This window comes from Hyperoodon ampullatus, assembly GCF_949752795.1.
Source record: "Hyperoodon ampullatus genome assembly, chromosome: 4".
NCBI classification, from domain to species: domain Eukaryota; kingdom Metazoa; phylum Chordata; class Mammalia; order Artiodactyla; family Ziphiidae; genus Hyperoodon; species Hyperoodon ampullatus.
Genome location: NC_136917.1, coordinates 61,708,106 through 61,722,873, shown reverse-complemented (window position 1 = coordinate 61,722,873; position 14,768 = coordinate 61,708,106). Strand labels below are relative to the sequence as shown.

The following is a 14,768-nucleotide window of genomic DNA, read 5'->3' as shown; positions in this document are numbered from 1 at the left end:
AGTTTATTCTTTTTTATTTTTTATTTTTATTTTTATTTTTTTTTTGCGTTATGTGGGCCTCTCACTGTTGTGGCCTCTCCCGTTGTGGAGCACAGGCTCCGGACGCACAGGCCCAGCGGCCATGGCTCACGGGCCCAGCCGCTCCGTGGCATGTGGGATCCTCCCAGACCGGGGCACGAACCCGTGTCCCCTGCATCGGCAGGCGGACTCTCAACCACTGCGCCACCAGGGAAGCCCTATTCTTTTTTTAAATTAATTAATTTATTAATTTATTTATCTTTGGCTGTGTTGGGTCTTCCTTGCTGCACACGGGCTTTCTCTAATTGCAGTGAGTGGGGGCTACTCCTTGTTGCGGTGCGTGGGCTTCTCATTGCGGTGGCTTCTCTTGCTGCGGAGCACAGGCTCTAGGCACGCAGGCTCAGTAGTTGTGGCACATGGGCTTAAGTTGCTCCGCGGCATGTGGGATCTTCCCGGACCGGGGCTCGAACCCGTGTCCCCTGCGTCGGCAGGCGGACTCTCAACCTCTGTGCCACCAGGGAAGTCCCCAAAAGTTTATTCTTAAATGTACCATAAGCTCTAAGACAACACTTCATTCCAGCTGTGGGTGGCAACAGATGTTATGGCAGGGAATCCAGATGTTTAAACAGGAAAGGAATAAGGATCACCATTGCCTCAGGCACACGGAAGAGCTTACTTCTGGGCAGATTTCTTACTCGCACCTTGACCGTGGGGCTTTCCCATCAGCCTTTGCTTTTAGCTCCTAGAGTTTCTTCTGCTCCTCTTTCGGTTTCTGCATGAATATCTTATCCCATCCATCTTCTTGGTCTGTTTCTTGGGCTGCTTTAGGGGCTTCTTCTTGCCACCTTTGTGGCCAGACATGGTGTTTGTTGGCCCTTCCCCAGACCCTGCCACTGGAAGCGGCTTAATTTTCATATATTAGTCATTGAAACATCTGAACAAATCCATATCTGGGCAGTGAGGGAGCTGCTTTCTCCTTCACTTAAAAATGCCCTGCTCCTTTACCTTAAACAGGCTGGAATGCCCTCCTCATCCTCCTCCAAGACCCTCCATTTAGGGTCACCCCCTCCATGAAGCCTTCCCTGACCCTGCCAGGCAGAGTTCAGTGCTTCCTCCTCACCGTGCTGCCCAAGTACCCTTTGATGATGATCACATGGTGTAAAATAACTGATGTACCGCCCCCCCCCCCTTTTTCTGGAATTCCCTACTTGTCTATGCATTCCTCAGGGATGGGAAGATTGTTTTATTAGTCTCTGTGACTCCAGGGCCAAAACAGAACTTGGCATGGAGTAGCTGCTTCATAACGTTTGTCAAATGAATGAGCGCACTTTGGAAAAGAAGCCTGCTTTACCCAGGGGACAATCACAGGCTGATGATTGAGAGTTGAGATGTAGAATCATCAGGTTCTCAACGATAATCAAAATCTGAATTTAGTATGCTATTCTTTAGAATTTAGTGTCACAGGAAAGTGACCCAACTTTTAAAGGCACTCAGCTTCTACCTTAGAGCAGAGGCCCTGGTATGGGAGTGGGGGAATTTCAGGTAAAAAGGTGGAGGACAGGCTTGGAGCCATGCAGATCTGGGTTCAAATCCTCTTTTGGCTCTGTGGTCTTGGGCAAGTCCAATAGCTCATGGAGCTTCAGGTTCTTGGTAGTAGTATCTATGTCATTCCGTTGTTGTGTGGATTAAACAAGAGGGCAGGTCACGTGTCTGTCATGAGTTGTTCAACAGCAGGGTGGTGCGGTGGTCCTGGGGTGGTGTATGTGTGGGCAGAGTCTCAAGGAGCCTCTGCCTCAGCCCCAGTGCCCATCTCCAGGTCCACTGGAAGGAGGAACTGGCTTTCCTGCAGCCCCACTGAGGTGGGTGGAGCTGAGTCAGTGCCTTCTGCCCCTGGTGTGCATATGAGTCTCTCTGTAAGGTATGGAAATTTTCCATGACTGTCATGGAAAATAGAAGCTTCTAATTTTGCCTAGCACTGCTGAAGTTCCTTCCATTAAAATGATCCCTGGGGAACGGAATAACCTTAAGAGAGGTATTTTTTGATTAGCACTGTCTCAACCCGGCTATGCTATGAAGCTGATTCCACAACAGCCTGTAGAAAAGATTGGCTGGGATCATCTTTTGAGGGTCAGGGCCTACATTTTTTTTTTTTTTTTTTTGGCTGGGTAGGGTCTTCGTTGCTGCACGCCGGCTTTCTCTAATTGCGACGAGCGTTGCAGTGCACAGGCTTCTCATTATGGTGGCTTCTCGTTGCGGAGCACGGGCTCTAGGTGCGCAGGCTTCAGTAGCTGTAGCATGCGGGCTCAGTAGTTGTGGCTTGCAGGCTCTAGAGCACAGGCTGAGTAGTTGTGGCGCATGGGCTTAGTTGCTCCGCAGCATGTGGGATCTTCCTGGACCAGGGCTTGAACCCGTGTCCCCTTCATTGGCAGGCGGATTCTTAACCACTGAGCCACCAGGGAAGCCCAGGGCCTACATTTAATCTCCATGCAAAATTAAGTGGGGGAGGCCAAGTTCACCAAAAGAGAAGACCAGGAGCCCATCCTGGGTTATGTTAGAGAGCCCTTCACTTCCCTGCTCTGGGTCCCCTCATCGTCCCCAGCCCCTCCGTTTCTTCTTTGTGTACCTGTCCTGTTATGGTCACCAGTCTGAGTATAGGGAAGGCCACCCTTTTCCTACACATTCTCACCCAGCTGTATTTCATTAGTGAGCCAAGGATTTTTGTCTCTGTTTTTCCAACACTGAAACTAGAGTGCTGGACCCCAAGGTTTCCATATGATCTCTAAGCAGAAAGCCTTTGCCTATGGAATATGTGCATTCCAGGAAAGGTGGCTGCAAAACAAAACTGCAAAAAGCAAATCCTATTTGTCTACTGACTTCCATGATAAAAATCAAAGGTATGTTCCCAATAAGACCAAAATTTCTAACAGTTGGAACTGAGAACTTTAAGACTCTTTGAAAGAAAACGCATTTTCAGGCAATTTCACCTCCACTTCCTTACCCCCATCTCAGGACACTTAGATTTTATACTCTGGGAGCATAAAACTGGTCTGCACACCTTCTCCTCCTCACCTCTGGTCATTTGCAGTTTCTAATAGAAGTGACTTAGAGACAATGAGCTGCCAGCTGGTGCCCATCTGTCATGCGCAGGCAGGCCCAGCTCACCACCCAATAACCCGTGTGCACACGTGCCCCTTTTCCTGCTCCTCCCTTCACACCAGCCCCCGACACTGAAGCAGCTGTGAAACATAACCAGACCTTTGGTTCTGAAGGCAGAGGAGGCTGGAAAGTTGCCTCCTAACTGCTCCTAGGATTTGACTGCAGACCATGCTCTCCGCTGGAATCTGGCTACGTATTCTGACTGCACAGAGCTTGAAATCCTATCAATAATGCACTCACTTAGGTTAACAAGCTCTTTTTGTTTTTCAATGCGCAGAGCTGAGCGTGGTCTGTCTCCCCATCTGAGTAATGATGAGGTAGAATCAGATCAGCATTTCTCACTGTGTGGTCCTAAGACCACCTATAGCAGAATCCCCCAGTGGATTGTTTGTGCTGACTTCTAGGCCTACCTGGAAAGGTGGTAACTAGGCTCTCTAAGGGGTGGGGTCCGGGAAGACTCAGGTTTAGCCATCTCCCCGGATGATTCTGGTGTGGTCTGAGAAACACTGGTCTCAATGAAGACTGTTCATACTGTGTGTTTATTCATACCTTGGGCAGAATTAGTTCAGTCTGTCTGTTTACCTCTACCTCCCCTCACTGAGGTCTGCTAGATGGACGGGATGGGAATTTGGGGGTGGGGAGGGAGGTACAGTGATTCTGGAACTGGAACACACTGGAGGTTAGGGCAGGGCTTGGCTGAGGGTTGTGGGTCTGTTGCTGGTGGAGAAACCTTTCTTCTTCTCTTTCCTTTTGTCCCAGGTTGTCTCTCCCCCTTCCATTTGGGACAGGACTATAACTCAGTTGGATTCGGGTGGGACTGGCTTTTGTGAGCTGGCCTCGGCCCACACCCCTAGGTGAACAGGGCTCTTGTGAGACAGCTGTCTGTTGGTTCCTAACAGCTGACTTTCAAAGTGGACTTCCTTAGGGACCCAAGCTGTCCTTGAACATGGCTGGGGTGGGGTTGAGGGGGGCAAAGATAGGGGAAGAGTACCCGCAGTGTGCTCCAGCCCAAATTTCCTTTCTGTAGCATTGAGCCTTCTGACTCTATAGAAGCAGATGAGAGGACCATCTTACCCTAAAGCTCTAAATTCCACACACAGACAGAGGGCGCCCTGGGTGTGGGCCAAAGGGCTGATCCTGAGCTGGGCAGGGTGGCCCGGGTGTGGGCTGTTAGGAAGGATTCACCAAGCGAGTCACTGGACTTCATCATCAGCATTGCTGGCACTCAGAATAGCTCTGAGTCCCCCTCAAGCACGAGAATCCTTTATCCTCATGTGGCTTTTTGCTTATCAAAGAAGATCTCTGGGGGGGGCGATACACTGCAGAGAGCAGTCAAAAGGTAAGAGATGACATTTACAAAAATCCATTCTTTCCTCTCCACTTCAGCGCTCTGTTGACTGTTTTCCTGTTCAATCAAATCCTATTCACAGCTTCACATCCCATTTTAGGAGTTGCCAAGGCGATAAATACCCTGTCCTTTCTTTACTGTGCTTGCTTTCGTCTTTTTCTCTCCCTTGCCCATCCTGGAGAGCCTGAATCCTCTTTGGTTGGGTTTCTCACGTCTAGAAAGCTCCATTCAGTTCCCAGCAATGGCACAAGCCAATTGCTTTGGCCCTTCCTCCTGCTGTTACCTTTCCCCATGACTTTTCCTGATCCCAGAGACTCCCTTTATAGATTGGCTGTGCTGTGTCCAGCTGAGAACTGTGGCCTGGACAGCCCTGCTCTTAAGTCATGACCTTTTTCATTTTTCATGTGTCGTGCTGCCAACTTTCAGAGGGACTGTGGGCTGACAGTACAGGCTCCTTGTAGGGGGAGCGAAGGGGATGCACAGAACAGGGCAGGAGAAATGGGACAGAGGTCCTCATGGTCAGCTTCCTAGTCAACTGCTTATCCTACTGCCTCGAATCTGGCCTCCTTTCTCCTGTTGATTCCCTCATTCTTGTTTACAAAGCATTTAGTGAGCAATGCTACGTACAAGACATCGTGCTAGACTGGAAACACAGGAGGGACATCAGAGCTTACCACAGAGGGTGAGAGTCTTTGTGTATTGACTGACAACTTGACATCAATAAACAATGCATCCCACACTGAGTGTGTACAGTTAGCTTTGCCTCTAGCAGATCCAGAGCAAATTTGCTTTTGGGTGATTCAAGCTTATTTCATTCCTTCAACAGTTAATCACTGAGTGTTGGAGTGCTATAAAGTAGTCCAACTGATCCACTAATGCACTTGGCCTGATCTGGTGGACAGTTGGTAGGCTAGGCCCCTGTCCAGAAAGGTTCTGTAGAGCCAGTTGGTCCCCAGGTGTCCTTTCTTACAGCTCATCCTGCCCCCTCCTCCTTATTACTCATCATTTCCATTATGATCACTATTATTCATTGAAGGCTCATTATATGCCAAGCACTATATTCAATCTGATTTCTTCTTTTTGGATCCTTACAACAATCCTGTGAAGCTGGCCATCTTGGTATTCTCACTTCAGAGCTGGGGACATGAATGCCCAGGGGGGTTAAGCACTTGCCCAAGGTCACACAGCCAGTAAGAGGAGAGCTCAGACTGAAACCTAGTCTGTCTGAGCCAGGGGTGTGTGGTGTGCTGCGACACAGAGCCAGGCACCCCTCGGGTGCATTTCTCAGCGCTGGCCAGGCACCTGTTCTCTGTGAACACAAACTACTTCTTTGCCTCAGAGAGTAACAGCTTTTGTGCTTTAGCAGCACCAGAGGCCCACCCTTCTGGGCAATTCTACTCGGGCAGGGCAGTGCTGTCCACGATTTTGAGCTGAGGGGCACAGCGTCCATCGCACTTGGTCTGGGTTCTTCGAGTCATGGACCGTCTCTTGAAGGGTGATTCCTCCGGAAGAAGGGTCAAGGGGAGGCCCCTTGCAAGGTGGGACCTGCTCAAGGAGCCTGCACGGTGCGGCTCGGCCACTGTCACTGGCTGGAAAATAAATTCCAGGCCACTCACGGGTTCTTGGGGACCAGTGTCCACAAGTGCTTAGCCCTGTGGGTTCCAGCTGCCATGCTTGTGGCTGGAGACCTGACTGTCCTTCCCTCAAGACTCGGGGCGGGAGCCTGATGAAGGCAGGGAGCAGTTCTGGGACCAGGTGAGCCTGGGGCAGGACCTGGACTGGAAACGCTTCTGAGTTTCAGGCACTTTACAGAATCGCTTCGTTTATTTGTGAAGGTATTTGTGAACAAGGGTGGGAAGTCTTATTTCCATCTTGCCGGTGAGGACACGGAGGCTCAGATCAATCAAGTGACTTGGCTTAAGGTCATTAGCTACGAAATGCCTATGCCAGTGTAAACTCAGATTTTCCAGATTCTCCTACTAGACGACTGCTCAGTGCTACTGATGGCCCTCCAGGAGACCCCCTGGCATCCCCCAGAGGGGAGGAGCTCTGGGTCTTTGTGGACATAGGCTCAGTGAGCTCCGACACCACCCCGTGGGGGAGGCCTTGGCCTTGCTTGCTCTGCCTGCAGCAGCTCCTTCTGGACCCTGGAGTCAGTCGGCCTGACAGCGCCTTGTCTCTCGGTCACACCGCGTGCCTCTTGCCTCCCTCGCCTGGGCCTTCCCTGTTGCTTCTGAGGCACGTGGTGCTGCAGGACTTGCTCGGTGCCCGTGCACAGCACGGGTTTGCCCAGCCAGGCACGGAGTGCTGCTGACCTGTGCCCACGGGCAGACCTACCTCCCATGCTGTGCAGATATGGCTTCCCCGGGGGCCGACCTAGAAGTATAGGTACACTAATGTCCTGTGGAGTGAATTTGATTAATAAAAGACAAAAGACAGCAGATGGAAAAGGTCTGGCTGATAAATTATCTAATTCTATCCTGATGGGCTATTCTGAGATGTAGTATTATATGTCTCACTGTAGAGGTCTGTGATGACCAAGTTGCATGCCTTGGTAGACAGTGGCCAGGTCAGCAACATGTATGTGCTTTCCCTCCCCCACACGCCATTTTCTTTTTTCCTTTGATCTTATTTCATTTGGATTACAACTCCCTCTCTCCAGTGAAATATTGGCATGCAAGACCTGCCCAGGGCTTTGTTTTCTAGGTAACATAGCTAAGCCAATCATAATAGTAATAATTCCTTCCATTTATTTAATTTACTGTGTGGCAGCTAAATCAGCTCATTGAATCCTCACACTGTCCCTATTAAGCAGGTATTATTAGTTGCCTCATTTTAAAGATGAGGAAACTAAGACTCAGAGAAGTTAAGGAACATGCTCATGGCCACACAGCATGTAAGTGGCAAAGTGAGGATTAAACCCAGCTCTTCTGCTTTTCCAACTCCAGAACCTGAACTCGAAACCACCCTTGAATAAAGTTGCCTTTAAGCTTTAGAAATGCCAAGGAAACCTGAGTCTCTGTGAGGAGACACTTGCAAGAGGCTGCTAAGGATCCCTGGGAAGCCCAGAGAGCCCCTCAGGAGAGAGCAAAGGGGTACTCACGTTGTAAACGCTGGGTTGTACTTTGCACCTCGGTAGTAGGAGTACAGATTGAACATCCCAATCATGAAGGCCACAAATACCATGATGAAAATGACCATGAACTTGAAGATATCTTTCACAGTTCTCCCCAGGGAGATCTGCAGGGGCCCAAAACTCTCATTGGCTGGCAGGATGTACGCGATTCGAGAGAAGCTCAGCACGACAGCTATCGCATACAGCCCTTCCGATATGATCTGAGGGTCTGAAGGCCACCACTTGTCCCTGGCTAAAAGAAAACAATCTGGGTTACTCACTGGGCAACAGGATCTCCTCTGGAAGAGAAACCAGTTAGGCATCTTTTGAGGCCTCTAACCTCATCCCTTGCCATTCCTGCCCTTGTCTTTAAATTAATCCTAATACATTGAAGGTGCCACCCTCCCTCTTGGAACATGCTGGCCCATCTGCCTGGAACACTCTCCCCTCACTTCAATCCCAGTCACCCTTCAAGACTCTGCTCAGGTGTCATCTCTTTCAGGAAGCCTTCTGTGACCCCCACAGGCTGCAGTGGCCTCCCTGTACCCGTTGCTGCTCCCACAGTATCCCGTGTGCCCTCCTGTCATGCACTCGCCATGCTGCTTGCTATCCTATCTTCCTTCCCAGTGTTTGAGCTTCACAAGCAGGGGCTGTCCCATTCACAAGGAGGTGGTGGGGAGGCGCACAGATTTAGAGTCAGACAGACCTGAGGTCGAAAGTGGCCTTTCTACGCAGTGGCTGTATGTAAAATATGACTCTCGGCAAGTCAATTAACTTTTTTGTTTTGCTTTTAAAATCTTTTATTGTCATTTAAATTTTTTTAAATATTTTAATTTTATTGGAGTATCATTGATTTACAGTGTTGTGTTAGTTTCAGGTATATAGCCAAGTGATTCATGTAGTTATACATATACAGATACTCATTCTGTTTTAGGTTCTTTTCTCATATAGGTTATCACGGGGTAGAGTACCCTGTGCTATACTGTAGGTCCCCGTCAGTCATCTATTTTATAAATAGTAGTATGTGTATGTTCATCCCAAGCTCCTGATTTATCCCTCCCCTCCACATTTCCCCTTTGGAAACTATAAGTTTGTTTTTGATATCTATAAGTCTGCTTCTGTTTTGTACATAAGTTCATTTGTATCGTTTTTAAAAATTAGATTCCACATATAAGTGTTATATGATATTTCTTTCTCTGTCTGACTTACTTCACTTAGTATGATAATCTCTAGGTCCATCCATGTTGCTACAAATGGCATTATTACATTCTTTTTTATTGCTGTGTAATATTCCATTGTGTGTGTGTGTGTGTGTGTGTGTATATATATATATATATATATACCACAATTTCTTTATCCATTCCTCTGTTGATGGACTTTTAGGTTGCTTCCATGTCTTGGCTATTGTAAATAGTGCTGCAATGAACATTTGGGTGCATATATCATTTCAAATTATGGTTTTCTCTGGACATATTTTGGATTGGGATTGCTGAATCATATAGTAGTTCTATTTTAAGTTTTTTAAGGAAACTCCATACTGTTCTCCATAGTGGCTGTATCAGTTTACATTCCCACCAACAGGAAGGTTCCTTTTTCTCCATACTCTCTCCAGCATTTATTATTTGTAGACTTTTTGATAATAGCCATTCTGACCTGTGTGAGGTGATACCTCATTGTAGTTTTGATTTGCATTTCTCTTATAATTAGTGATGTTGAGCATCTTTCCATGTACTTTTTGGCCATCTGTGTGTCTTTTTTGGAGAACTGTCTATTTAGATCTTCTGCCCATTTTTTGATTGGGTTGTTTGTTTTTTTGATATTGAGCTGCATGAGCTGTTTGTATTATATATTTTGGAGATTAATCCCTCGTTGGTTGCATCATTTGCAAATATTTTCTCCCATTCTGTGGGTTGTCTTTTTGTTTTGTTGATGGTTTCCTTTGCTGTGCAGAAGCTTTTAAGTTTCATTAGGTCCAATTTGTTTATTTTTGTTTTTATTTTCATTGCTCTAGGAGGTGTATCAAAAAAGATTACTGCGATTTATGTCAAAGAGTGTTCTGCCTATGTTTTCCTCTGAGAGTTTTATAGTGTCTGGCCTTACATTTTGGTCTTTAATCCATTTTGAGTTTATTTTTGTGTATGGTGTCAGAGAATGTTCTAATTTCATCCTTTTACATATAGCTGTCCAGTTTTCCCAGCACCACTTATTGAAGAGGCTGTCCAATTAACTTTTTAAGCCTCATTTTCCCCATCTGTAAATTGGGGATAATATCATCAATGTGGTGAGGATGAAATGAAATCACTTATGTAAAGTGCTCAGTTGGAAAACAAATTGCAGGCCACTCAGGGGTTCCTGGGGACAAGGGTCTGGCACACAGCAGGTGCTGATAAATGTTTGTTAAATGGCTGAATGAAATCCTAACCACAAGTTTAGCCATAAATCAGAACAAATGAGCTCACACGGGGGCCAGGAATCTGAAGGTTCTTGCCTGAGAAAATGCTCTTGCGTTTGGTTCCTCAGGCAGTGTGTGTCTGCGAGTTGCTCCCTGACTGAGCTAAGGCCCCAAAACTGGTGACGAGTCATCCAGGTTTGCTATGACATCCCTGTTCCAAGTGGCAAGAGTCCTGGGACCTGTCTCGTGCTGGGGAGATTCTGCTTGTGGTCACTGGTGAGGGTCTGAGCTGATCTGGGTATATTCCTTCAGCAGAGCAAACCTGTAAAGTGTTTCTGTTGTAGTTCTAATGGTGCAAGGAGCAGCAGCTTTCTTTAATAAGCTGCCTTCTATGTGTCAAGACATACAGTGATTTTCAAGTGAGGGTAGAACCTTCCTCCTGGGGCAGAGTGTGTGTGGGCATCTGTGGTTGTCACAATGACTGGGTAGGAGTCTTATTGGGATGCTAATATCCTGCAATGCTCCAGACACACCTGTTCCATGAGAACTGCCCTGCTGAACAAGTCAATTGTGCCCCTGTTGAGAAATACTAAGTGAAACTTAAATTGAGAAACATAGAGAAACCTAAATTAGCCCTTACACTTATATTAGCTGTAATTTTCACAACAGCCCTGTAGAGGAGGTATTATTACTGCCATTCTAAAGACTGGATTTGGGGTATGGGGTCCTTTTCAGAGCCAGGTAAATGCAGATAGCAAGGATATTACATAGTGATTCTTGGCACCCCAAGGGAGATGGAAGAGAAGAATTTTGTTCTTTATTTGCAAAGCTAGACTCTGTTAAACAATTATAATCATAAAGAGCAGTAAGAGATCTTTAGTAAGGGGAGCCAGGCCTCCATTTGACACAGACTTTCATGTAGTGAATTCTAAATTATATGCGGAAATATATAAAGTTATAGACTTTATGTTCTCATCAAGGTCATAAAACTCAGAAAGACAAGTAAGGGGAACAAATGTATTTTTCCAATATATCTGTTGCCCTCCATGGATAAATAACACATTTGGATAACATGAAATAGGACTCAGATTCTTCAAAAAGACGCCAAAAGGAATTCCTTTTTTCTCTCCCCTATAATTTATCATCTTAAACCTCAGTCGTAATAATAAAAGCCATTCATATAATCTATTAAGATAGATTTAGCTGTTGTCAGACCCTGGTGACCCGGTCAGGACTTTTAGTGAAAAGTACTCTACTTTGACCGGCTTGTAAGAATTTTGATGGGTGTAAAAGCAAACAGCACTTTGATGATTCAGACAAAGGGATTTTCTTCCCCTTGGAGCTGTTTCTAGGAGAAAAATTGCCCTATTGTAACCTGAAAAACACCTGCCTACTTGGTGCTGTAGAGGTTGGAAGGGACCATTGCCTAGCTGACCACTAGAGGGCGCTCTGCCTCCATAACTGGGGCACAAGCCAACCCTTTGAGATGCAAACGATTTCAAGGGTGAACCACAATGCAAGGGCAATAAAGTGCAAAGCTTTGGGTTGGGTGAGACTTTAATACAATCCAGAAAAGGAATAGAAGTCACAAGTGAACAATACTGTGGCTTGAATCACAGCCCTAAGAAAAGTATTCGATGCAGTATCAAGATTCCCTCATCTTTCCTTAATGAACCCTGAGCAGCATAGAGGGGAAAATATGCAAACCCATGCTTTTAAAATATCTGGATTTGCTAAACCAACAAATGAAGAGTGGATGATTTGTAATACTACAATACTCTCCATTTCTTAGTGTGTGTGTGGGGGTTCCCTACCACATTTACATGTAACATAATCTGTGTAACACAATCTACATTGAATATGGGCAGCAACTCAAGTTTTGTGTTGTGGCCAACCTTCTGGAGATCATTGCTGTACCTGATCATGAAGATTCTGTGGTCATACACACCACGTGGCTTCCATCTAACAGGGACATTTGACATTCAAACCTTTCATGCCACTAGTGAGTGCCTATTAAATGTCCAGGTAATTTACCAGTAACAACAAATATCTATTGTTTCTTCTCCCCACTCATCTTTCTTTTAGTACAGAAGCTACAGTGATTGAGCCAGAAAATGACCCCAGAGGTAGTAGTGATAATAACTTGTTACTATTAGTGAGCATTTAATATTTCAGAACACAGTGGAAAATTCTTCATGTGCACTATCTTATTTAACCCTCGAAACAAACTTTCTGACATGTATTATCCCAGTTTTACATATGGGAAAATAGAGGGTCAGAAAAATTTAGTAAACAAGTCCTTACAGTAAGCTACAGAAATAGGATTTGAATCCAGGTCTCTTTAACTTCAAAGCCTGCGAACATAAACACTATGCCATTCTGCATTGTTTTCATTTCATGTTGGACCAGGATCCCTTGCTATCCAAGGCAATACCGTATTTCTGGGAACATTGTAAGCCATGCCATGAAAACCTGTTTCTTCCTCTATAAAATAGGAACAACAACAACAAAATCCTTTCTGTGGGGCTGTTGCAATGATTGGGGTTTATGGTGTAAGATGTCTATACAGTTCCTGACACCTAGAGGGTCCTTGATAAATGGATGCTTTAACTCTTATTACTAAAAATTCAATCTAGCATCTCACACTGTTTGGCCTGTGGTTTGAAAGAATTAAGGCATATTCTAAGAACCTATCTTGTCATGAGAAAACAATTTTTGAACTGGGAAAGCAAGACTTATTTTTGCAGAAAATACAGGGATCCAATATGTAAGGAAAAGTTCCTGGATCCACATCAGAAATGAGATTTCTTTAAAAAAGAAAAAAATAAATAAAAGGATCCCCCGGAAACGCTCCAAGAACCTTCTCAAAACAAATCCATCCTTTCCAACACAAAACGATTCATTTCTCGTAGTCACTAATTACACGTTCTATTCAGCTGGTTGTATTGCAGGGACTTGGGCTTTCTTGGAGGGTGGCGGGGCGGTGTCTGCTTTAACAGTAGAAACCACCAAAGTTAGGCACAGCCATGTTACAAACCACCAGCTGCGGGACAAGCCACGCTCATCGCCCCTGGCCACGCCCCGGAAGTGCGCGGAGCGGAAGGCGTAGCCGAACACCCGCCGACTCGACTCACCGTAGGTGAAGTAGGCCACTTCTGGTGGAAGTGAGACGTTGTGGAGCGTGTCGTCCTGCACGTGCTGGTCCACGTACACCTGGGCCTCGCTGGCCTTCAGGAAGGCCATGAATCTTGCGGTGAAGGAGGCCACGAAGATGGACAGCATTCCGAAATCCAGCAGGTTCCACAGCTGCAGCACGTACTCCCGCGGCCCCTCCTCCCAGATTTCCTTGCATTCGGACCAAATCATTCCTGCGGGAGAGTGAGAAGGTCAGGCTTATTTTGCATTTCCGGGCGTGTGGGACCGTAGGGGGCACGGAGGGAACCAGGGTACAGATGTAAATGTAGGTTCTTTGGAGCTGGGAACGTTGAGAGCCAGCAGCAACCGAAAACATGCCTTCAAAAGCAGATTTATAGTCAGGAAATCCACAGCCGGCCAGAATTCGTGTCACCTGTCTCTCTGCTTGCAGATAAACCGTCTCCAGGTGTGAGGAGAGAGTTCTCATCCATTGATAGATTCTTAGAGGAAATACAGGATAAATGTAATGGCTGACATTTATATATTTTAAGAACTGGGAGGTTATAAGGAATCATCCAGTTCTAAACTAAGTATAACGAAACCGAGGTCCAGGAATGGGAAAGGGTTTTCTGAAGGTCCCACATATGTCCTAGAACCCAGTTCTCTTAACTCCCTGATTAGAATGCTTTCCTTTATATTTCTACAAATGTTTCAGTGAACATTAGTTTTGGGTTATTAGTTTTTCTTTTCCTTACTCTTTTATAACGTATTGGATTTTAAAGACATATGGCTTCACTGTTACATGTTGATGTAGAAGTCAACGAGATGTTGCTACTTCCCCTATCCCACCTCTAAGCCAGTCTCCTGAGGTAGCTGAGACTAACAACTGGGTGTGTATCCTTATATACCTGTACTATCCAGTATCGTAGCCACTAGTCACATGTGGATACTGAGCAATTGAAATGTGGCCAGTTAAATTAAGGGATGCCATATAAGTAGAATACACACCAGATTTCAAAGACCTTTTACAAAAAATGTAAAATATCCCAACATTTTAAAATCTGAAATGATATTTTAGATATACTGAGTTAAATGAAATCTCTTATTACTAATTTCATCTCTTTCTTTTTATAATATGGCTATTAGAAAATTTTAAGTTAAATGTGTGGCTTGCCTTATATTTCTATTGAATATTGCTATTCTCTACCTTTATCTTCATTGATTATTAAATTAGTTTAGATAATTAAAAATTATTTGGTAACATTTTGAGCACCTACTATGCGTACATATTATATCTGTTATAATATATACTACACATTATGTACATGTATGTGTACATATTAACTCCCTCAAATCTTTGCAGTAACCCTATGAAGTACATTCTCTTATTATCCCAGTTTTACAGCTAATATTTCCTTAGACATAGTGAATTGTAACGTGCCCAGATAGGAGGCAGGAGATCTGAAATTTGAGTCCAGAAGGTCTCCCCCTAGAGTCCCATGCTCTTGACCACTATGCTCTTTTCTTCTCCAGGAAATAGGATTGAGTTGAAAGCAGATAATGAAGAAAAAACACTCTTGAATGTTTTCTAATTAACATCAGAG

The 14,768-nt window shown here is 45.3% G+C and overlaps 1 protein-coding gene across 1 annotated transcript in view; it reads right to left on the bottom strand.

The window, feature by feature from the left end:
* Positions 1-14,768, bottom strand: part of TRPC7 (transient receptor potential cation channel subfamily C member 7) — a gene marked incomplete at both ends in the record, with an annotated part of 130,040 nt that overhangs the window by 23,959 nt on the left and 91,313 nt on the right. The window contains 2 exons of the mRNA XM_079701773.1: positions 7,626-7,890; positions 13,164-13,397. Of these exons, the coding sequence (XP_079557899.1) occupies positions 7,626-7,890; positions 13,164-13,397 (499 nt within the window). The remainder of the gene's footprint in view (positions 1-7,625; positions 7,891-13,163; positions 13,398-14,768) is intronic.